Source organism: Phocoena sinus, chromosome 14 (genome assembly GCF_008692025.1).
Source record: "Phocoena sinus isolate mPhoSin1 chromosome 14, mPhoSin1.pri, whole genome shotgun sequence".
Classification (NCBI taxonomy): Eukaryota; Metazoa; Chordata; class Mammalia; order Artiodactyla; family Phocoenidae; genus Phocoena; species Phocoena sinus.
In genome coordinates this window covers 65788117-65810752 of record NC_045776.1, presented here as the reverse complement: position 1 = coordinate 65810752, position 22636 = coordinate 65788117, and the positions used below count along the sequence as shown (strand labels likewise).

The window sequence follows — 22636 nt, the reverse complement described above, 5'->3', positions numbered from 1 at the left end:
GGTGCCGGCGAAGAAGACGGGTGGACGCCGCGAGCGCGCTTTTCAGGGAGAGAGTCTGAGAGCTGCGGGCCTGCAGCGAAGAGTCACTCATCACACACTACGTGCCGGGGGCTGGGCGCGGAGCAGGACGCGGGGCGCAAGTCCGGCGGGGCGGGGCCGAGCGGCGCGCGACCCTCGGCGCGCTCGGAGAGGTAAGGACCGGAGTGGCCTCTCTGGCCCCCATTCCCGCGGGCTCTATGACACCGCGCTGGCTCGCGGGACGGGGCGCGGTTGGCTGAGGAGGAGGAGACCATTTCACGCTGTATATCTCTCAGTAAGTCTCGCGCGGAACTCTCGCGAGAAATAGGAAGTACCGCGCTTGCGCACTGCTGTAGCGCCTGGTGGCGGTGGAAGGTCCGCTGGCGGGTGTCCGAAGGGAGACTGTCCGTGTGGAGGCCACTGCGCCCCCCGCGACTCACCACCATGAGCAGCACTTTAGCTAAGATCGCGGAGATCGAAGCCGAGGTAATGGGCGCTCGAACACTTCGTCCGAGCGTTCCTCTTCGGCAGCGTCTCTCCTGCCTGAACTTCTCTCAGCCTCCTCAGGACCGGGCCCGCGTTCCCCGACTCCCCTCATCCCGAGCCCGCGTTCTACACCTGTGCAACTTAGTCAGTGCCCCCTTCCAGCGTTCTGCGCCTGTCTGAACATTGTTTCTCTCAGTCTTTTCTTCTTTTTATGTGAGCAACACTGAATCCTATCCCCCCACTTCTGCCCTGACCTGCTCGCGTACTTCAGTATCTTTCTTTATCGCCCCTCGAACCGCCCTCCCCTTCCCCAGTCTCTACTTTGATGACCCCCTTTCCCAGAGTATTGCTCCCGGGAATATGATCTGGATGTAAATTGTCATCTGCGGTGGCTGTTGATTCCACCTGGATTGTTGTGTGACTGTATGGTCTGAAGTGCTCAGAGCTCTTTAAAATCGGTGGGGGCACACCAGGTACAAGCAGTTGAAAAGGAATCGGCAGCTGAGTTTTAGTCTAATCTGTGAATGCTGATTGTAATGACCTTGGTCATGTTTCTTCTGTTTGGGCCTCAGCTGTTTGCTCTGTAATGCGGGGAATGGTCTGCGTGATGGAGAGAATGGATTTTTACTCTTTTAAGTCTGACTTAAAATGGGTGTATTGAAGTTAGTGGGACCTAGATAAAAAACATCATTCTCTCAGAGCTGGGGGAGCATTCATTCTGGATGTTTTAACTTGTAGGAACTGCTTCTGATTTATGGCTGTGATTCCTTCCTTATAGATGGCTCGGACGCAAAAGAACAAGGCCACAGCACACCATCTAGGGCTGCTTAAGGCTCGCCTTGCTAAGCTTCGCAGGGAACTCATTACTCCAAAAGGTGGTGGTGGTGGTGGACCAGGAGAAGGTTTGTGTTTTGCTTCGACTTTCTTTTTCTTGGTATAATTTTTATTAAAGTAATAAAGGCATATGGTTTAAAAATAATTTAAAATTTTATATCAAAGTCGGTTTGTGTTTCCTAAGCCTAAATTCTTGAATTGTGTTTATTTTATTCTACTGATTTCTTTCTTTTTCTTTTTTTTTTTTTGGCCATGCCATGCGACTTGTGGGATCTTAGTTTCCTGAGCAGGGATCGAACCTGGGCCCTGGCAGCGAAAGCACTGAGTCCTAACCACTGGACTGCCAGGGAATTCCCAATTTTACTGATTTCAAAGGCAAATGAATATTCTCTAAGTGAACTAGGGTTTTATTTATGTATATCCTGTACTGATCCAAAATAGATTTACATTGGCTCACTGAAATATGTAAATAAATAGTCAACAAGATAAAGGAAATTAATGCAAAGGGAAGTGAAGGTAGAAAGAACTAAGTTGAAGCTGAGAGATAAAGTTAGGATGAAAAGTAATGTCATAAAGTCTGTACACTTCTTAGAGAAGGGCCACAAATTTGGCTTTGAATTTGTTTGCAACCCACTGTAAGAAAAGAAAACTCTGTCAGTGACACAGTCCCCGGAGTTTATAAGAAAAAAGAAAAGAAACCGATTTTTTTGATCAGTGGTTATATAATATTTGGGCCCTAAATACTGTGGGTACTAGAAAGGTATATAACATGTAGAGGTGTAAAGTTTTTATATCAAACACTCCATTTAATTTAAGAAAAAAAAATGTTGTGAAGAACCTAGGGGTAAAACAGGAATAAAGACACAGACTTACTAGAGAATGGACTTGAAGATATGGGGAGGGGGAAGGGTAAGCTGTGACAAAGCGAGAGAGAGGCATGGACATATATATACTACCAAACATAAGGTAGATAGCTAGTGGGAAGCAGCCACATAGCACAGGGAGATCAGCTCGGTGCTTTGTGACTACCTGGAGGGGTGGGATAGGGAGTGTGGGAGGGAGGGAGACACAAGAGGGAAGAGATATGGGAACATATGTATATATATAACTGATTCATTTCGTTGTGAAGCAGAAACTAACACACCATTGTAAAGCAATTATACTCCAATAAAAAAAAATAAAATAAAATAAACAAAAAAACTCCACTCCATTAAATATTGTGAATTGCTATGGGGGAATTTTGTGTGCTTAAGCTCTACCCTAGAGATAAAATGTAAAAATTTGGAGAAATAGGTTCTAGAGGGATAGGCAACCAGAATGTAAAAGGAATTACATGAGTCTCAACACTCCCAGGGATAACTTTCCTCCTCCTTTTTATATTTGTTGATGTTTTAGGATTTGACGTTGCCAAGACAGGTGATGCTCGAATTGGGTTTGTGGGTTTTCCATCTGTGGGGAAGTCAACACTGCTCAGTAACCTGGCAGGGGTATATTCCGAGGTGGCAGCCTATGAGTTCACTACTCTGACCACTGTACCTGGTGTCATCAGATACAAAGGTGCCAAGATCCAGGTGAGTCAGGCCTGCAGGCCAAGGAAGGGAAGAAATCAATTCTTTCATTTAAAAAACACTTATTTGGAGCTCTGTATATGCCAGGCCTGATCTTTGATCTACCAGGCCCTCACTGTCTAGTAGGGGAGATAGAGCAGTACATAAAAACAATAATACAGTGGGATATCGTTTGTGAAAACACAGAGAAAGGAAGGACTACTTTTTCCACCTGAGGATGGAGGTGGGGGAAGGTCTGGTAAGGCAGAAAAAGCTGCATGTAGAAAGTGACAATGGGGTGGGTTTTGAAGTTCAAATAGAATTTCACCAGCCGAAGAATGTAAAGGACAGTTTTAAGCAGCCATAACAGTGAACAGCCTGCTGTGGTGTGAGCTTAGCTGTGGGACAGTGAGTAGTAGAAACAATCTGGAAAGGTAGGTTGGAGCTGAATTATGAAGGATCTTATGTTTCTGCTTAAGAAGTTGAATTTTATCTTGTACATAGCTAGGAGCCATCAGACACTTTAATAAATACCATGATCGGACCCTTTTGGTTTATTTATTTTTAATTAATTAATTTATTTTTGCGGTACGCGGGCCTCTCACTGTTGTGGCCTCTCCCGTTGCGGAGCACAGGCTCCGGACGCGCAGGCTCAGCGGCCATGGCTCACGGGCCCAGCCGCTCCGTGGCATGTGGGATCTTCCCAGACCGGGGCACGAACCCGTGTCCCCTGCATCGGCAGGCGGACTCTCAACCACTGCGCCACCAGGGAAGCCCACTCAGACCCTTTTTAGAAAATAATTCTTATCTGTGAGGCTTAATGAAGTTGTCGTCTTGAGAAGTTCTCAGATAGATGATAGATTTAGGGCTCCCAAATGAGGAGTCCACTTGGGTATGAAAGAAGGAATGTGTAAAATGTAATGGAACACATTCTTTTTTGCTCCACAGCTAAGAAGGTAAGGTTCTGAATTTCATGGCATTTGAATCTAGACTAGAGGTTCCCAAACTTTCTAGTTCACAGGACCCTTAGTGTCTCAGCAATTATTTCCTGATAGTTTTCTGGTCCCAGTAATTTTTTATGGTGCTCCAGGCTAAAAGAAATAACCTAATGGTTCTGTTTGTTAAATAGTTAGATCCAAACAATTATTTATGTCCTTACAGCTACAGTTATTTACTAATGGGATATGGGCACTGCTGGGTACCATATAACTTCTCAAATTTTGGAATCAGATTGGATACTGCCACATTTGTTTCCTTTTCGACACCGATTTTTGTGTAGTGCTTATTTTTTACCATAGTAATCGCTGAAAAATCCAACTTCCCAAAGATTCGGATCTGATGTGATTGAAAGCAGTGTACTAGGATCTAATGGTGAAATTGTGGGCTTCTTGGATTTAGTAGTTCCCTCAGTGCTTGACAGATATTAAGAACTGCTGTTTCTTTTGAAAATTTAGAACACCCTGAGTGCCTTGGCACATCATTTGGAAACTCTTGGTGTAGGTATTTGTTTTCCCTCTTGCTGAGCTACACAGTGAGTTGTGAAGTACATTCATGCTTCTTTATTATAGAATCTGAAGTAGTGAGGGACCAGTGTCCTGGTGGTATTTTCAGTGGCTTTTTTTCTTTCTGGTTAGGTACCCATGCAGATACTGTTAGGACATGTACCTTTCTAGGACTCCATGTCCAAATGTATATAGTAACAAGAATGAGGACACTTGGGCATATCTGGACCATTGCTTAATTTCATCTGGTTTCAGAGTCTTTGGCAGCTCAGAGAGTAACCTCTTTCCTGATGAGATGTTATGGCACCTCTCTCAGGGCTTCTGGGTATATCAGAATAAATAGCCACTTAACCCCTCTCTTTCCTTGTCTTTTCCTCAAAACCTTCATTTATTTCAGTCTCTTGATCTTTTTAGGTTTTTTTCTTCCTTTTTTCCATGGTACTTTCTTTTCCGTCTGTGCCCTCTGCCTCTGTTTTTCCTTCTGACTTTCTCCAGAAACCAAGTTAAGTAAGCATACTAGTAGGTGTGTTTAACTGGATTAAAATGCCCTCAGATGTTCTTTTAAAAGGCTGTTTTGTGGCAGAGGACTCATTATCTGTGACTTGGTGGGGAATGGTGTACAAAATTAGAACCACCTAATAAGAATTATAAAGAGGTAGAGTTCTGTTTTCTTTGTTGTTGTTAGGAAAGAAGATCTTTTTAACAATAAAGGTGCCTAAAAATGGAATGGTACCTCTTGAGGTAATTAATTACTATGTCTGGAGGTGTTCAAGTAATGGCTGAACCACCACTTAACCAGGGATGTACATATGTATACATATATATGTGTATACGTATATATGTGTGTGTGTATATATATATATATGTATATATATAGACTTGTACCTGCTTTAATCTCTGAAGGCATTTGAGTTTGAAGTAGGTTAACATTCCAATTCTTAAAATCCTACAGTTACATGATTTGAAGAAATATTTTTTATTTTCTCATCTCTTAGTTGGTTATAATCTGAAATTCAGAATTGTAAAGCATAGACTGTTTTTATTGGATGAAATATAGTTGCCACATTCAAATAGTTCAATGTAATTTTAAATATTTAAATAGTTTAATGTAATTTTAAATATTTCCCTCTCAAGAAAAGCTAAAGTTAACTTGCTTTTACATTTGTAGGGGCTTCAATAAATTTCTCCGCCATGTTCAGGTGCCATGGCTCTTGCTCTCTTGTCTCAGTATAAAGCCTTTTGCTGATGGAATACTTTTTTTTTTTTTTTTTTTTAAGCAGGCAGGGATTTACAAAGTGGTGGAAGTAGATTACAGAATCTTTGGGAGGGCTGAAGAAATACACTTTAGACTTAATTTCTTAGGAACAACTGGTGATAGACGTTTTGTTTTTTCAGACATCTTTATTGAAATGTAATTCACATACAGTTAACTGCACAGGAAGTATACAATTTGATAAGTTTTGACATATCTATAAACTGGTGAAAATATCACCACAATCAAGATTGTGAGCATATCATCCCCAAAGTTTCCTCATGCCCCTTTCATCCTGTAGTTTACATGTTAAGAGTTTTATATAAATAAGACCATGTGTAAATATAAATGAACTCTTTTTTGGCTGGTTTCTTTCACTTAGCATAATTATTTTGAGGTTCTCTTATATCACCCTGCTTCCCCTAATATTAGCACCTTACATAAACATAGAATAATTATCAGTAATAGATTAACTCTGGTGCAGTACTAGTCACTAAACTATAGAACTTGTTCGAATTTTTACCAGTTTCCCGACCAGTGTTCTTTTTCAAGATTCTATTTGTGATCATCCCATTTTACGTTCGGTTCTTTCTCCTATTCTGCCACCTGTAATAGTTCCTCAGTCCTGTCCTTCATGATCCTGACACTCTTAAAAGAGTGCTGATTAGTTATTTTGTAGACTGTTCCTCAATTTGGATTTCTCTGATGTTTTCTTATGATTATACTGAGGTATTATATTTTTTTGGCAAGCATACTACAGAAATGGTGGTATGTCCTTCTCAGTGCATCTTAGGGATTCATGATGTTAGTATATATTATTGGTAATATTGACCCCCATCAGTTGGTTAAAGTGGTGTCTGTGGGGTTTCTCTACTGTAAAGCTATTATCTTTCTTTTTGTAGTTAATAAATATCTTGGGGGAGATACTTTGAGAAGATACAAATCCTGTTTCACAAACTTGCCCACTCATTTTAGCATTCATCTGGATCTCATATGCAACAGTTATTACTGTGCTTCTTGCTTAATGGTGATTCTCTATTTTTCTCTTTCCTACTACATTTGTTAATTGGAATTCTATTATATGGAGGAGCTATTCCTTCTCTCCCATTTATTTATTGAATTTGTGTCATTGTGGGCTCATGGATATTTATTTCATGGATTATAATCCAGTACTACCATTATTTTATTACTCACATTGTTCCAGGTGTGACTGTTAGGAACTCCTTCAGGTTGGCTCCTTTGTTCTTTCCAGAAGCCCCCATCTTTTTGTGTGTAATGCCTTATTTTTTGGTACCACATGATGTTCCAGGCTAATCTTATATTTTCCCTGCCCCAGCCCTGGAATCTGCCACTTCTGAAGGAGTGCGCGTTCCTTTTATTGGAGACAGATGTTTAGAAATCAAGATCTGGTGTGCTCATTAGCCCCCATGTAGCCTTTTAAATCAGTGTAACTAAAGTTTCCAAGTCAAGGCAGGTGTATTGAACATAAATTACGTTTTTTGAAAGAGAAAGGGTAGCTCAGTTTAACTGGTGCGTTGTATCAGTTTTAGAGGAGGTAATGTTATTTATTATGTAGTGAGGAATAGGAAGGACATTTTGACCAGGTTCTTGAATGGAAAAGTTGAACTCTCTAAGCACCTCCTGAGTTTGTTCTTTTTCCTTGTGGTTTATTTAATGTGAAGTTTATTTCTGTGATATCAGATATGCTTATAGCAAAGACTAGTTATTGTTGTTGCTGTTTTTTGCCTTGCCGCGAGGCTTGTGGGATCTTAGTTCCCAGACCAGGGATCGAACCTGGGCCCTCGGCAGTGAAAGCGCGGAGTCTTAACCACTGAACCGCCAGGGAATTCCCCAGCAAAAGCTAGTTTTAAATGATGTTTTGATAAGCTGCAGCTATATACCTGTCTGTTCATATGGATAATTCAGTATTGGCCATACAGTAGTATGGCCCTTGGTATTTTCAGATTTTACATATGCTCTTAACAGACTCTCAAGGGCTTATAACTATAGTTTGTGAATTTGAATCATCGGTGCTATGGATTTGGTTTTGATGTTCTCATCATTAAGTACATACACTGTGACTTCTGTGAAGTTTTACTTTATTGCATTTCCTGGGCAATTGAGTGGTCATTTTCAACTGGGGACACCTATCAGAGTCACCCATGGAGCCTTCTGAAATACAGATGAATATCTGAATCCTGCTTTGGCCCTTCCAAATCAGAATTTACAGGGATGAAGCTCAGATATCTGCTTTTTTTTTTTTTTTGGCGATACGCGGGCCTCACTGTTGTAGCCTCTCCTGTTGCGGAGCACAGGCTCTGGACGCGCAGGCTCAGCAGCCATGGCTCACGGGCCCAGCCGCTTCGCGACATGTGGGATCCTCCCGGACCGGGGCACGAACCCGTGTCCCCTGCATCGGCAGGTGGAGTCTCAACCACTGCGCCACCAGAGAAGCCCCTGCATTTTTAATTGTTTTATAGGTGATTTTTATGTGCTTGCCTGATTAAGAATGGCTGCAGAAATTTTTGTGAACTGGAGGATTCACAAAGGTCTCAGGATTTATTGCTTGTGAATGTCATGATCCACTTATTATCTATAGTAAGGAATTTGTATGGAGCATCAGCCTTCTGAAAAGTGGGGGAATATTGAAAAATATTAGTTAGAATAATGGATTAAGGCCCCCAAAATGTGGATTATAATCTTGTTTATTAAGACTGTGACTTTGGGCAAACCACTTAACCTCTATGAATCTCAACCAATATCCTTATTCACAGACTTACTAGGCATTTTGAACTAGATAAAGTATGTAAGAACCTTGCAGCTGACATTTAGTAGATGCTTAGTAAAAGTAAGATTTACACATTCACTTATAAGGAAGATTGGATTTGGATCTCCTAAATTTTGACTACTTGAGAAATAAATCATTCTATTTGATCTGTTCAGATTTATAATCAGTTTTTCCTTTTCTCTCCGTAATCTTCCAGCTTCTGGATCTCCCAGGTATCATTGAGGGTGCCAAGGATGGGAAAGGTAGAGGTCGTCAAGTCATTGCAGGTGAGTGTTCCAGGGCCACCATCCCAGGATATCATCCCTTTACTGGGTACTGTTCCTTTAGATGGGACTGTTGGGCTTGGAGTTGGTACCACAATGAAGGGCATAGTTTTACCTGACTTCTCACTGGAGTAGAATGTCGGAACTTAAAGGGACCTCAGAGAGTATCAGTCCAGATCCCCATTTGCAGAGAAACACTAAGGACAGGAGAAGTGAAGTGCGTTGGTGCAGTGTTGCACTGTTGTGGCAGATTCAGAGCTAGAACTCAGGTTTCCTGACTCCCACCCATGCCTTTTCTTCTTCTTTCCTTTTTATTTGAGGTAAAATACTATAAAAGGATAATCATAGGGGAATTCCCTGGCAGTCCAGTGGTTAGGACTCTGCACTCTCACTGCCGAGGGCCCGGGTTCAATCCCTGGTCGGGGAACTAAAATCCCACAGGCTGCAAGGCACGGCCAAAAGTAAATAAATAAATAAAGGCTAATCATAAATTGCAATAATCTGCTACCCCACCTCTTTTCACCTTTAGTGTCATTCTCCATTGGCAGGTACTGACAAGTCTTCAACTGTTTCTTCTATTTCATATTTTAAAATGTTATGCTTATCTTGCTATTTCATGACTAATTAATTTTAGATACCATCTGTTGGTTTCATGTTATGGTAGGAAATTAGCTCTCATACTCCATGTCTCTTTTCCTATTCTTTCAAAGAAGTTGTATGATAATTTTTAGTTAACTCACTAGTTGTGGTATATATTATTATGTAATGACTGTCTGACTTTTGTTGTACTGAGATAAGTAGTGTGTTATGACTTGGTTTCTTTTCTGTTGAGATCTGTTTTTGAAGTTTGTTTTTCATGGAGTTAATAATTGGTTCTTGTTTTATTTTGTTTACTTTTCTGTTTGTTAATATTTTTCACATGTTCCAATAGATCAAATGCCTATTAATCAGTAGTTTTCTAGATACTTGAATACAGTTCCAAATACAGTCTTACTGCTTTCATTATCTCCCCTCAACCCTGACACTACCTTCCTTTACCCTTTGTCTTTATGCCTCAATCTGGATTGATTGCTTTCTAGACCAACACTGTCCAGTAATGGAAATGTTCTACAGTAATGGAAATGTTTTGAATTTGTGCTGTCCAATATGGTAGTTGTAGGTGTGTGGCTGTTGATCACTTAAAGTGTGCCTGGTGCAATTGAGTAACTGAATTTTAAATTTTATTGAATTTTAATTAATTTAAATTTGAATAGCCCCAGGCAGCTAGTGGATGCTGTATTGGATAATGCAGCTCTAGGCTTTTTGCATGGCTGTCATCCTGAGATTTTCTTTTGTGTTCTTGTGTGGGATCCCCTATTTCTTAGAGTCAGCGTCTTACCTTTTTTGGGTTATTTTAATGTTTTGCTGAAGCACATTCTTTAGAAACTTACTGAAAAAGAGTGAATGATAGGTACATTGTTCTGGTTTTTCTTTTCATGTTTGAAAGTATTTTTATTCTACCCTTATATTATTAATTTAGCTATTTATAGAATTATAGGTTTGAAGTCATTCATGGATGACTATCAGAAATATGCTAAATTAAAAGAGCCAGGCACAAAAGACTAAATTTTGTATAATTCTATTTATATGCAATTCTAAAACATGCAGCTTAATCTAGGGTGACAGAAAAGCAGGTCAGTGGACTTCCCTGGTGGCACAGTGGTTCAGAATCTGCCTGCCAGTGCAGGAAACACAGGTTCGAGCCCTGCTCTGGGAAGATCCCACATGCTGCAGAGCAACTAAGCCCGTGTGCCACAACTACTGAGCCCACGTGTTGCAACTGCTGAAGCCCGTGCGCCTAGAGCTCGTGCTCTGCAACAAGAGAAGCCACTGTAGTGAGAAGCCTGCATACTGCAACAAGAGAAGGCCTGTGCTCAGCAGCAACGAAGACCCAATGCAGCCAAAAATAAATAAATACATTTTAAAAACAGAAGAAGAAAAGCAGATTAGTGGTTGACAGGGAATTGAGGGGAAGATTCATTGCAAAGGGGTATAAGGGAGCTTTTGGAGGTGATGGAAATCCTCTGAATCTAAGTTGCTGTGGTGGTTATACAGGTATATACATTTGTCATCAAACCACGTGCTTAACACTATTTTTTATAAATTATATCTCAAAAAAGTCGACAAAAAATATGCTAACTGGATAATCTTATTCTTTTAGAATTCTTACTGTTTTAAATCTTTCTGAACTTTTTCAGGAATTCAGGTTATTATCTTCATCCCAAATTATTTTTCTACTAGTGTATCTAGAAGTTGACACATCCTCTAGATACACTAATAGAAAACAAAGAATACATTGCAGATTGACTTCTGGCATAAATCTTTGGAAAGCTTAAGAACTTCATGTGTGTCTGTGTATTTATAAAAAAAAAAAAATCCTTTGTCTCTTAAGTGTAGGAACTCTAGACCACCCCCTCCCCCTTTTGGAGTATTTGAATTATGTTACCACCCCCTCCCCCTTTTGGAGTATTTGAATTATGTTACCACCCCCTCCCCCTTTTGGAGTATTTGAATTATGTTCCACCCCCTCCCCCTTTTGGAGTATTTGAATTATGTTAAGTCTTTAATGAGCTTTGAAAAAAATTTTATTTTCAATTCTTCAGTGGCCAGAACGTGTAACTTGATCTTGATTGTTTTGGATGTCCTGAAACCCTTGGGACATAAGAAGATAATAGAAAATGAGCTGGAAGGCTTTGGCATTCGCTTGAACAGCAAACCCCCCAACATTGGCTTTAAGAAGAAGGATAAAGGAGGCATTAATCTCACGGCCACTGTAAGTGGAAAAGGTGATATGGGGCAGGTTGCTGAAGGAACTGGGGTGGAGAGTGGATTGTGGTACATAGACATTGACATTTGGAAATTGCCTGGCTTCTCCCAGCACTAATTGAGGTAATACAATGATGTTGTAATGACTGAGAGAGTAGGACAAGAGTCGGTCTCAGACTTACTTACCTTTGTGACTTTATTTCTTCCTTTGGGTTATTTGGGGTGATATGGGACTAAAGACCAGTCTTATGTTTGCATGAAGTAGATGGCTGCTGATATCATCTATTTTCATTCATTCAACACAGATTTATAGAGCACCTACCATGGGCCACACATTGTTTTAGGCTTTCAGGGGGAATGGAAGAGGGAGCAAAATAGACAAAAATTCCGGCCCTTAGATTCTAATGGGGAAAGTAGCAAACAAAATTAATGAGTGATTATAGTATATTAGATAATGATAAACTAAGGACAAAAGTAAACTAGGGAAAGAGGATGGAGAGTGTTGGTGGGAGGGTTGCAGTTATTTTTTTTTTACATCTTTATTGGAGTATAATTGCTTTACAATTGTGTGTTAGTTTCTGCTTTATAACAAAGTGAATCAGTTATACATATGTTCCCATACCTCTTCCTTCTTGCGTCTCCTGGGTTGCAGTTTTAAGTAGGTTGATCAGAGAAATCTTCACTGGGGTGACATGAAGGAGTGAACCAAGTGAATATCTTGAGGAAGAGCGTTTCATGTTGAGGGAACATCCAAGTGCAAGGCCCTGAGGTGGAGGGTTCCTTTGCACATTTGAGGAACAGAAGAGTGAGCAGGCAGGAGAGTGGTAAGAAACAAAGTCATAGTATAGGGCCAAACATGCTTTTACTTTGCAGGAGATGGGTAACTTTTGGTTGGGTTCCAGTCTGTGGAGTAAAATTGATTCAGGTTTTAATGGAATCAATCTGGTTGTTGAGAACAGACTGAAATGGGTTAAGTACAGAAGCACAGAACCCATTTAAGAGGTTATTGCAATAATCTAGTCAAGAAGTGATGGCTTCTTAGACCAGAGTTGTAACAGTGGAGGAGATGTGGAGTGATTGATTGTGGAAAGATTTTGGAAATAGTTGGTAGGAATTACAGCTGGACTGGATATGGGTTGTGAGAGAAGGAGGTGATGGTGAGTTTTTGTTCTGAGCTAGAAAAATGGACTCTCATGACTAAAATAGTAGGACTTTGTGTAGAATAGGTTTGGAGAGGAGGGGAAGATCAGATGTTCAGTTTGAGATGCCAGTGACACTCAAATTAGACCTCCAAGTGTTACTGTCAAATAGGCATGTGAGGAATGATCTGGGTTGGAGCTATACATTTAGTGGTTATCAATTTTAAAGCCATGAGCTTAGCTGAGATAACTTAGCTGAGGAAGCAAATATAAATAGAAAAGAGGTTCAAGGATTGAGCTTTGTGACACCTCCCTCCATCCCCCACAATGATTAGACGCTGGGAGATGGGAAGAATCAGCAAATAAGACATCTCAGACAAAGAAGAAGGAAAACTGGAAGAGTTTAGAATCCTGGAAGCCAATTAAAGAAAGTGTTGCAGATTGGTAGAACGATCAATTCTGTCAATTGCTGCTTCTAAGTCAAATAATTGAAGAATGAGAATTTCCTACAACATTTAACATTCTAGAGGTCCAGATTATTTGACTGGCATAGGTTTAAGCTGTCCTGCCCAAAAGATCTTTTCTATTATCCTGTCATAATGTTTGAACATTCTTTCTGTATTTTTGCTAAGGCTGCCGTAATAAAGTACTATATAGACTGGGTGGCTTGAACAACAGAAATTTAATTCTCTTAATTTTGGAGACTGGATATCTGACATCAAGGTGTGAGCAGGACTGGTTTCTTCTGACACCTCTCTCCTTGGCTTGTAGATGGCTGTCTTCTCCTCTGTCTTCATATGACCTTCCCCTCTGTGTCTGTGTCCTAATCTCCTCTTCTTGTAAGGATGTGAGTCACATTGGATTAGGGCCCACCCATATGACCTCATTTTAATTTAATTACCTCTTTAAAGACCCTATCTCCAGTCACATTCTGAGATACTGGGATTAGGTCTTCAACATATGAATTTGGGTGGGGATGGGGACACAATTCATGCCATAGCACATTCCTTTGAGTTTGGAAAGATTTTTAGTTTTTGAGTATTTCCTACTAAAAGTCAGGTACTCTCATCCAGGATAATGGTCCTTAGAAATAAGTTTGCACCTTATCTAGGATTATCCAGGTACATCGGTAGATACTCTTAAGAGGTTTTTTTTTGCTCTCTGACCAGTCATTGTCTTCTATGCCCATTCAGTGCCCTCAGAGTGAACTGGATGCTGAAACTGTGAAGAGCATTCTGGCTGAATACAAAATCCATAATGCTGACGTGACTCTGCGTAGTGATGCCACAGCAGATGACCTCATTGACGTGGTGGAAGGAAACAGGTGCTGACTAAATGTGCCTGAGTTTGAATTTGAAGCCTTGTAATGGCAACAACATTGGATTATGAATCTGGCAGACATTGATTCTAACTCCAGTTGTGCTGTTATCTTAAATAATAGTGGGCCTTGCGTTCTTTAGCTGTAAAATGAAGGGTTGGTCTTGATTACTGACATCCTTCTTTGCTCTGCAATTTGATCATGATAATCTAATTGCTTGTTTCAGTTACTTGCTATGAACTAGGCTATCCCCTAAGCTCTGTGTCATATGATGGTTGAAGCTCTGTATCATATGATGGTTGAAGAGGGTAGGTTCTCAATCTGCTCTCACAGAATTAATTCATCTGAGAAATCTTGTAGGCTGTTCTGAAGAACTGAGAGCAGACTGGCTGTGTCTATTTTCTCTAAGGGAACAGAGCTGAAACCCTATTCCATGAGACATTACTATTACTAGTATTTGAAATTAAATTATAATTGAAACTACTGTTAAAATTATTTCTGGCATTTTAAAATAAACTATTTATTTATTTATTTATAGCTGCGTTGGGTCTTCGTTGCTGCACGCAGGCTTTCTCTAGTTGCGGCGAGCAGGGGCTACTCTGTTGCGGTGCGCGGGCTTCTCATTGCGGTGGCTTCTCTTGTTGTGGAGCATGTACTCTAGGCGCACAGGCTCAGTAGCTGTGGCTTGCAAGCTCTAGAGCACATGCTCAGTAGTTGTGGCACCTGGGCTTAGTTGCTCCACGGCATGTGGGCTCTTCCTGGACCAGGGCTTGAACCCATGTCCCCTGCATTGGCAGACAGATTCTTAACCACCGTGCCACCACGAAAGTCCATTTCTGGCATTTTGAAAACAAATAAAAGCTAGTGCTTTGAGTTACGTGTTTTGGAAGTGAGGTAATTGAAGCCTGAGAAGTTGTGGCTTGCCTAATTATTAGTAACCTTAGCTGCCCTATTGATTGAACATTAGGATTATGACTTTGCTAGATGTATTAAAAATTTTTTTTTATTCTTTAAAAGTTATATTATTAGAAATATATTTACATTCTTACAGTTCATAAAAGAACTCTGGGAACTGGACTCTGAGACTTGCCCAGGGACACATGTATAGAAAGCGACAGAGCTGGGAATAAATTCATTCTTTGTGACTCCAAAGCTTGTGTTCTTTCCACTGCAGGATGCTTTCTCAGTAATTAGTTGCATGACTAGGGACTACGGCTTGAGTTTTGTTACTTCTCAACCCATAGTTCACTTTTTGGTTGTTCTACCTGATTTTGGTAGGAAGCTTTTTCTTTTTTTTGGCTGACTTTCTTATGACCCCATTTGAGAATCTCTGATTTGGGGTCCTGGGTGAGAGGGTGCTGATAATCAGACTGACAGTCTTGTCCACAGCTCCAGACTCACGTACTGTTTTTCTTCTACAGAGTCTATATCCCCTGTATCTATGTGTTAAATAAGATTGATCAGATCTCCATTGAGGAATTGGATATCATCTATAAGGTGCCTCACTGTGTACCCATCTCTGCGCATCACCGCTGGAATTTTGATGACCTGTTGGAAAAGATCTGGGACTATCTGAAACTAGTGAGGATGTAAGTCTTAGTGGATAGGGTAATATTACTGTAGGATTTAAACCAGACTGTCCTAAAATGATACCCTCTAGAGCTCATTAACATAATCTATTTTTGGAGATATAAATAAGTTAATTCCTCTCATCTGCGAGGCTATATTGAGGGCACTTTCTTCCTCAAGATAGAGGTTATCTGGGTCTGATCTCCGGGGTGATGGAGGGTTGATTTGCATTCACACATGAAACATTCCAAGAAGTAGGCAACCTCTATTCCCTCTGTGTTCTAGTTACACCAAACCCAAAGGCCAGTTGCCAGATTACACATCCCCAGTGGTGCTGCCTTACTCCAGGACCACGGTCGAGGATTTCTGCATGAAGATTCACAAAAATCTTATCAAAGAATTTAAATAGTAAGTATCGTGGGCCCATGGTGCCTTCTTTTCCCTGTGAGCTACTGGTTCTACTAATAATTCTTAGGATAGTATTATAGAAATTAGGCATCAGGAGATGCTTGCTTGGTTAGAACTTTGCAGGGTCTTCTTAAAACCATGCCAGCTTGGAGCAGGAAGAACCCTAAAAGCCTTTTCAGGTTGGGAGGGCTGACAGTACAAAGTGCTCTGACTTTCTCTTTTTAATTCGTCTTCCTCTTGGCAAACACAAAATGTTAATTCTTCCTGCCAGCATCGTACTGGGCTTCACTGGGTACTGAGGGCCTCTCTAAACCTTTTGCAGGAGTAAGTCCCCCTGATCTTTCTCATACTCCTCACTGCTGATACAGGTGGAATTTTTTTTTTTTTTTTTTTTTTTTTGCCACAATGTGTGGCACGTGGGATCTTAGTTCCCTGACCATGGATTGAACCCATGCCCCCTGCATTGGAAGCGTGAGTCTTAACCACTAGACTACCAGGGAAGTCCCGAAATATACTTCTTTTAACATCTTATTTTGAACTAATTTTAGACTTACAGAATAGTTGCAAAAATAGTAATAGAGTTTCCTTATATCCTTCACCCTACTTTCCCTAACATTATCAGCTCACATAAGCATAATACAATCATCAAGAACAGAGGTTAGTATTGGTACAATATTATTAACTAAACTATAGACCTTATTTGAATTTTAATACCTTTGCTACCAGCATCCTCTTTGTGTTTCAGGAATCTACATGGGATTTTAGCTGTTACTTCTCCCTAGTCTTCCAGTCTGCCAGTAATATTTCCTTAAGTCTTTCAGTGTCTTTGATCTTGGCCTTTTTGAAGAGTACTGATCAGTTATTTTGTAGAATGTCCCTCACTTTGGGTTTGTCTAATGTTCTCTCATGATTGAAGTGGGATTATGCATTTTTGGTAAGAATACCACAAAAATGATGATGTGTCCTCAGTTTGCATCATATCACCGGATTCATGATGTTGATGTATCTTATTATTATTTATTTTATTTATTTATTTTTTTGCGGTACGTGGGCCTCTCACTGTTGTGGCCTCTCCCGTTGCGGAGCACAGGCTCCGGACGTGCAGGCTCAGCGGCCATGGCTCACGGGCCTAGCCGCTCCGCGGCATGTGGGATCTTCCCGGACCGGGGCATGAACACGTGGCCCCTGCATTGGCAGGTGGACTCTCAACCACTGCACCACCAGGGAAGCCCTGATTATTATTATTTTAAAATTTATTTTATTTATTTATTTTTGGCTGTGTTGGGTCTTAGTTGCTGCACGCAGGCTTTCTCTAGTTGCGGGGAGTGGGGGCTACTTTTCATTGCAGTGCGCGGGCTTCTCATTGTGGTGGCTTCTCGTTGCGGAGCACAGGCTCTAGGCATGCAGGCTTCCGTAGTTGTGGCTCGTGGGCTCTAGAGCGCAGGCTCAGTAGTTGTGGTGCACGGGCTTAGTTGCTGCACGGCATGTGGGATCTTTCTGGACCACGGCTCGAAGCCATGTCGCCTGCCTTGGCAGGCAGATTCTTAACCACTGCGCCACTAGGGAAGCCTGATGTTGATATATCTTATTGATGGTAATATTTACTTTGAAAACTTGGTTATGTTGGTGTTGGCTGGGTTTCTCTACTGTAAAGATACTGTTCTCTCTTGTTTGATAAATGTCTTGGGGAGGTACTTTGAGACTATGAAGATCTGTTTCTCTTCAGATGTTTACCTGCTGATTTTAACATCTATGGTGGAGCTTGTCTGCAACATTTATTGCTGTGTTGTTTGCTTAATGGTAATTCTTTATTTCCCTCTTTCATTTTACATTTATTTATTGGAATTCTATTGTGAGTTATAGCTAGCTCTTCTCCCCTGTTTATTAATTCATAATTTATTTTTATTAGTATGAGCTCTTGGATATTTATTCAGTGGTGTTATAATCCAATCCTGTCGTTATTTTGTCACTCAAATTGTTCCAGCTTTTGCCGTTAGGAGCTCCTTCAGATTGGCTCCTATGTTCTTTTTGATAGGCTGCCATCTTTTATTTATTTATTTTTTAAACATTTCCTTACCTTTCGGCACTACTAGATGTTCCTGATTCATAGTGATTTTTCCTACACCAGCCCTGGAATCAGTCACTTATCTAAGAAGCCTGGGTTTACAAGATCTGTGTGCTAGGCCTCCTCATTGTTAGTGGGCTGTTGTTGCTTGTAAGGCCCTCTTAGCAGACAGAGTTAGGAAATGTATGTAAGGATACTAACCTGTACTTACAAGTCCATCTGTATTTCTTTATCTCTCTTGTCTTATGTATGTATCTATTTAATTTACCCATCCATCCTATCTATCTATATTAAGAACCATCAGTTTATTTATTGTTACCTCTGATTCCAGTTCAACACCACAGGGTTCATTTTAGCCTTCTCCTTTTTCTTATTTTAACTTCTCTCTCCAGCAGTGAGAAACGTGGCTGTCATTATCTATAATCTACTTATTTAATTCTAGTATATATAAAAAGTAGTTCAGACCTGCAACCTATAATTCTGTGAGAAATATTTTAACTAACTGAATTACAGTATTTATCAATAATTCTTTTTATCTTTACAGGCTGAAATTTTAAAAATTGTTTTAAAAACAAGAGAAAAAAACAAAAATAACAAAAAAAATAAAATAAAAACGAGAAAATAGAAAGTAATTGTAGAAAATTAGGAAAGCATAGAAATAGTTTTTATTTAATTAATTTATTTATTTATTTTTGGCTGCATAGCATGAAGGATCTTAGTTCCCTGACAGATATTGAACCCATGTCCCCTGTAGTGGAAGCGTGGAGTCTTAGCCACTGGACTGCAGGGGAAGTCCAGAAATAGTTTTTTAAATATTCATACTTGTTTCTGACCCTAAGAATACTGAAAGAGTGAAGTCCTTTATTAAGCTTCACATTCCTTTTATCAAAAGTATCCACACACAGGTGCTAACTTCTATTTCCCTCAAATCATTATATTTTGACACATACTTGAATCAGTGAAGGAGAATCTTGGGAGAAGTTAGACATTTTCTTTTTTCAAAATTTATAGATTTCTGGATAGTTCCTGCCTTCCATGGTAACAGAACACTGTTCAAAGCCTCTGAATTGTAGCTTAACCAAGGAATTAAAGGGGAGAAAAATATTTTGGAGAAGAGACATATGAAGGCAAATAGAATTTTATTTGGTCACTATTTTCCTGTTTTTGTTTTTAAATTATTGCACAAGTAGCATTTTAACTGTCTTAATAATAAAAAAAATTCAGCTTTAGGCCTACTAATTATGACGTGTCCCTGTTGCATTCCCTTTGTGTCCTTGACCACATGCACACATCCTTTGATAATTTACTATATAAATGTTTTCTCTGTGTTATAAGATTTATATATATAATTTTTATAACCATAGTTTTCCTATCTTTTGCTACTTTATGTAAGTTTCTAGTCTTAACGCACAGACCTTTCCCTTTTTATTTCTTTAATCCAAAAGTAGGATTAATGATTATATGGCTTATGATATGTTTTGCTGCATTGCTTTCCGAAAGGGCTGAACCTGTTTACATTTTGCCATCAGCAAAATACAAGGCACTGACTCTATTGCAGGCATTGAATTTGACTGCTAAAAATTAGTTTTCTAACTTAAGATAGTAAAATGGTTACGCTGCATTTATCTTGCTTGTTAGTACATTTGAAAGATTTTATATATATTTGTTTTACTAATGGTGATGTATCTCTTCTTGTTATTTGTTTATCTGTTTTTATTTAAAAAAGTGAAATCTTGTTTAATGATTATTTTTTTGGGGGGAATAAAGATTTTTAAAGCAAAGACAATATAAAAATAACATGGCCAATGTTTTCTACCCCTTGGTACATAGTTCTTAGTCTCTGAGGCTGGTATCAGTGTCTTGTTCACTCATTTCCATCAGTAGCACATCATACTGTTAGTATTGGAAGCCCATGGATAAAAATTACCTTTCTATATTCTAAGAAATCAGGAGACCTATCAGTTATGGCTTCTTGATAGGGAAGGAGAGTTTTCCTAGTTTGGCTGAGGAAGGAGGTCCTACATTTCTTATTAGTACCCACTGATGGTTTCAGTAGACCCCATAAAAACTGGTATTCTCTAACAGTCTGTAAATAACTGACATTGCATTTGTAGGAATCAATTTCCAATCAGTTATTTCAGGGTTTTTCTCTATTAAAAACATATGCTTTCTCCTTTTAATTTTGAATTAGTCTTGTCATACTTCTCATTTGTATTTTTTCTCTTTGACTTTCATAAGTTGGCTTTGGAGCAAGAGGAACCACACAACTTCCGAAAATCTTTGCCACTTTTTATGTGAAGGTTCCAGTGTGCCACACTGCTTGGGAAGCTAAAGCCTTTGGGCTTTGACTGGGGACAGGGGACCTTGGATATTGCAGGCCTTTGGCTCTTAAGAGCTGGAATGCTAAATCTGAGCAGAAAGTGGCACCTAGGTAGATAGAAGCTAGGTGATTATTTACGCTAACTGTTCTTTTTTTCCTTCCATACAGCGCTCTGGTGTGGGGTCTCTCTGTGAAACACAATCCTCAAAAAGTGGGTAAAGACCATACGTTGGAGGACGAGGATGTCATTCAGATTGTGAAGAAGTGACACCATCCCCTTCACCATCTGCCAGGCCATGGCTGCTTTCTCCATGATCAAACACCTGACTCCAAGCCCCTCCTGGCTTTGGCAGCCACTGGATCAGGATACAGGGGAGGGAGATGGAGGCACCCAAATTGGAACTTCACTTGTCTTAACTTGGTGTCACCTTGTATGTTGAGCTGCATAAAGGACCTGGTAGGCCAGCAAACTATGTACAGTTCATGTGTCATTGTCAGAATTTGTTTTGAGGAGGACTGAATGAGGATGGGTATGTGTAGTGAGGCAGCTGCAGAAGGAGTACTTGGGAGCTTGGTCTTGTATGTGAAATGGGTAAAAATGTGACTGCAACATCTCACTTGATGGTTAGTTGTGAGAAACCCTTCCAACTCAGTGTGGGTTTTGGTCCTTTCAGGTGGTCTTTCCCAGATGATACTGGAGAAAGGAAGGACTTGATGTAAGTTAACTGATTATTCCCTGCAACGCTAGCTATTTTGGGAGATGGTGTAGTATGGCGGTTGAGTAAAATACTCTGACCAGGCACATCAGGCCTTTGAATGGCAGGCCCACCTCTAATTAACTGTGGAATCCTGCATAAATTACTCAATCTCTATAAACTTCAGTTTTCTCATGTAACATGGAGATGGTAATAACACTTACCTTCTGGAGTGGAGATTCTTAGTATTAAGAGAGATGGTACTTGTAAAATGCTTACTAGCACAGTATCTGGCATATAAGTACTTGGTGAATGTTGGCTCTTGTTTTCACTGGTTCCTTTCCTTTAGTTAGAGCACAGCTGTGTATCAGTGTTGGGCTGAAAGTTTAGCTGAACCATGCTGCCAGCTGGGTGCCACTAAGTGTCTCCTTTCCCATAGCCCAGCCCTTCTCCTGAACTCCCATGGCAGCCCTGGCCCCAGCCACATAACCCGAGTGAAAGCATGGAGGCAGAACATTGCAAGTGAGGCAACCAGTGTGATCAGAGCAGGTTTGTGTGTACACATATGTATGGGGGTGGGAGGTTAGGTTATAAGGAGGGGTGGGGTCAAGACTACTTGAGAGGGTACTAAGGGCATAAGTAGAGGTTTTAGACTGGAAATAAGGAATTTAAAGGGATTGCCTGGATAATGCACAATTGACTGGCAGAAATCTTTGTGTGCTGGACTGGACTAGTGAGAATATGGGGAGAGGGAGGGAGTGGACATATAGCTATAGAGGAGAAATCTAAACTCGGTAACTGACTGACTTGTTCTTTGGAAGAGAAGTCAAAGATTATTTCAGTATGGATTACAGGGATGATAGAGAAGGGTAGTCCCTGAGAAAATCGAGAAGGGAAACATTTACAGGAAGACAGAGTTTGATTTTAGATGAAGTGAGCTAGAGCTTCTAGCAGGTTGTGAGGAATGAGGATGTGGGATTTTCCACATACTCAGCCTTTTCCAGTACTTGTTACTCCTATTACCTTAGTGACAGTTATTTCCCTCTCATAGTCTTCCTAGAGCCTGGGTTTAGCACTGTCCCCACAGCCAGGAGATAAGCCTCTCAGGCCTGGTATCCTAGTCACTTTGCAGGGTGTAGACCTTGATATCACTGGTACATTCATGATAGAGGCCATAATTTAGAACCTACCCCGGCTCTTCAGAGAGACATTGGCTTTCTGAGCTATGGGATTTCCAGCAAGGTTTACTTTCCAGCCAGGGCATATGGGTTTTGGGGGAATCCTCAGACTCACTTTCATTGGGCAATGAAATGCCAGGATGCTGGGGAGAGAAGGATGCTGAAACCCAAGTTCATCCAAGGCCTCAGGATGTGCTTTGAATAGGCCTTGCTTCCATCATTCAACACCCTCCCCTTCCCCCATCGGTGGCCCCTGGTGTTTGAGGATAGCATTACCCTACCCCTCCTTTCTCTCCCTTTTGGGCTCAGACTTGGGAGTTCTGGGAGAGAGGTACAGTCTTGTATTAGGAATGCTGCCTGGGGTAGGGCCACCAAGGAGGGTTATTCCTATAGCGCAAAGCTTTCTCTTCATGAACTCCAAGACTAGAGTTGTTTGACTGTCATAGCAT

General features: G+C 40.5%; 1 protein-coding gene across 1 annotated transcript; it reads left to right on the top strand.

Moving 5' to 3' along the window:
- Positions 1 to 319: 319 nt before the first annotated feature.
- On the top strand, positions 320 to 20796 carry DRG1 (developmentally regulated GTP binding protein 1). The gene is made up of 9 exons (XM_032603644.1): positions 320 to 504; positions 1283 to 1406; positions 2734 to 2909; positions 8624 to 8693; positions 11333 to 11502; positions 13828 to 13958; positions 15374 to 15541; positions 15807 to 15929; positions 20483 to 20796. The coding sequence occupies exons 1-9, from the start codon at positions 463 to 465 to the stop codon at positions 20580 to 20582; spliced, it is 1104 nt and encodes a 367-aa protein (XP_032459535.1). The 5' UTR covers positions 320 to 462; the 3' UTR covers positions 20583 to 20796.
- Positions 20797 to 22636: the final 1840 nt, after the last annotated feature.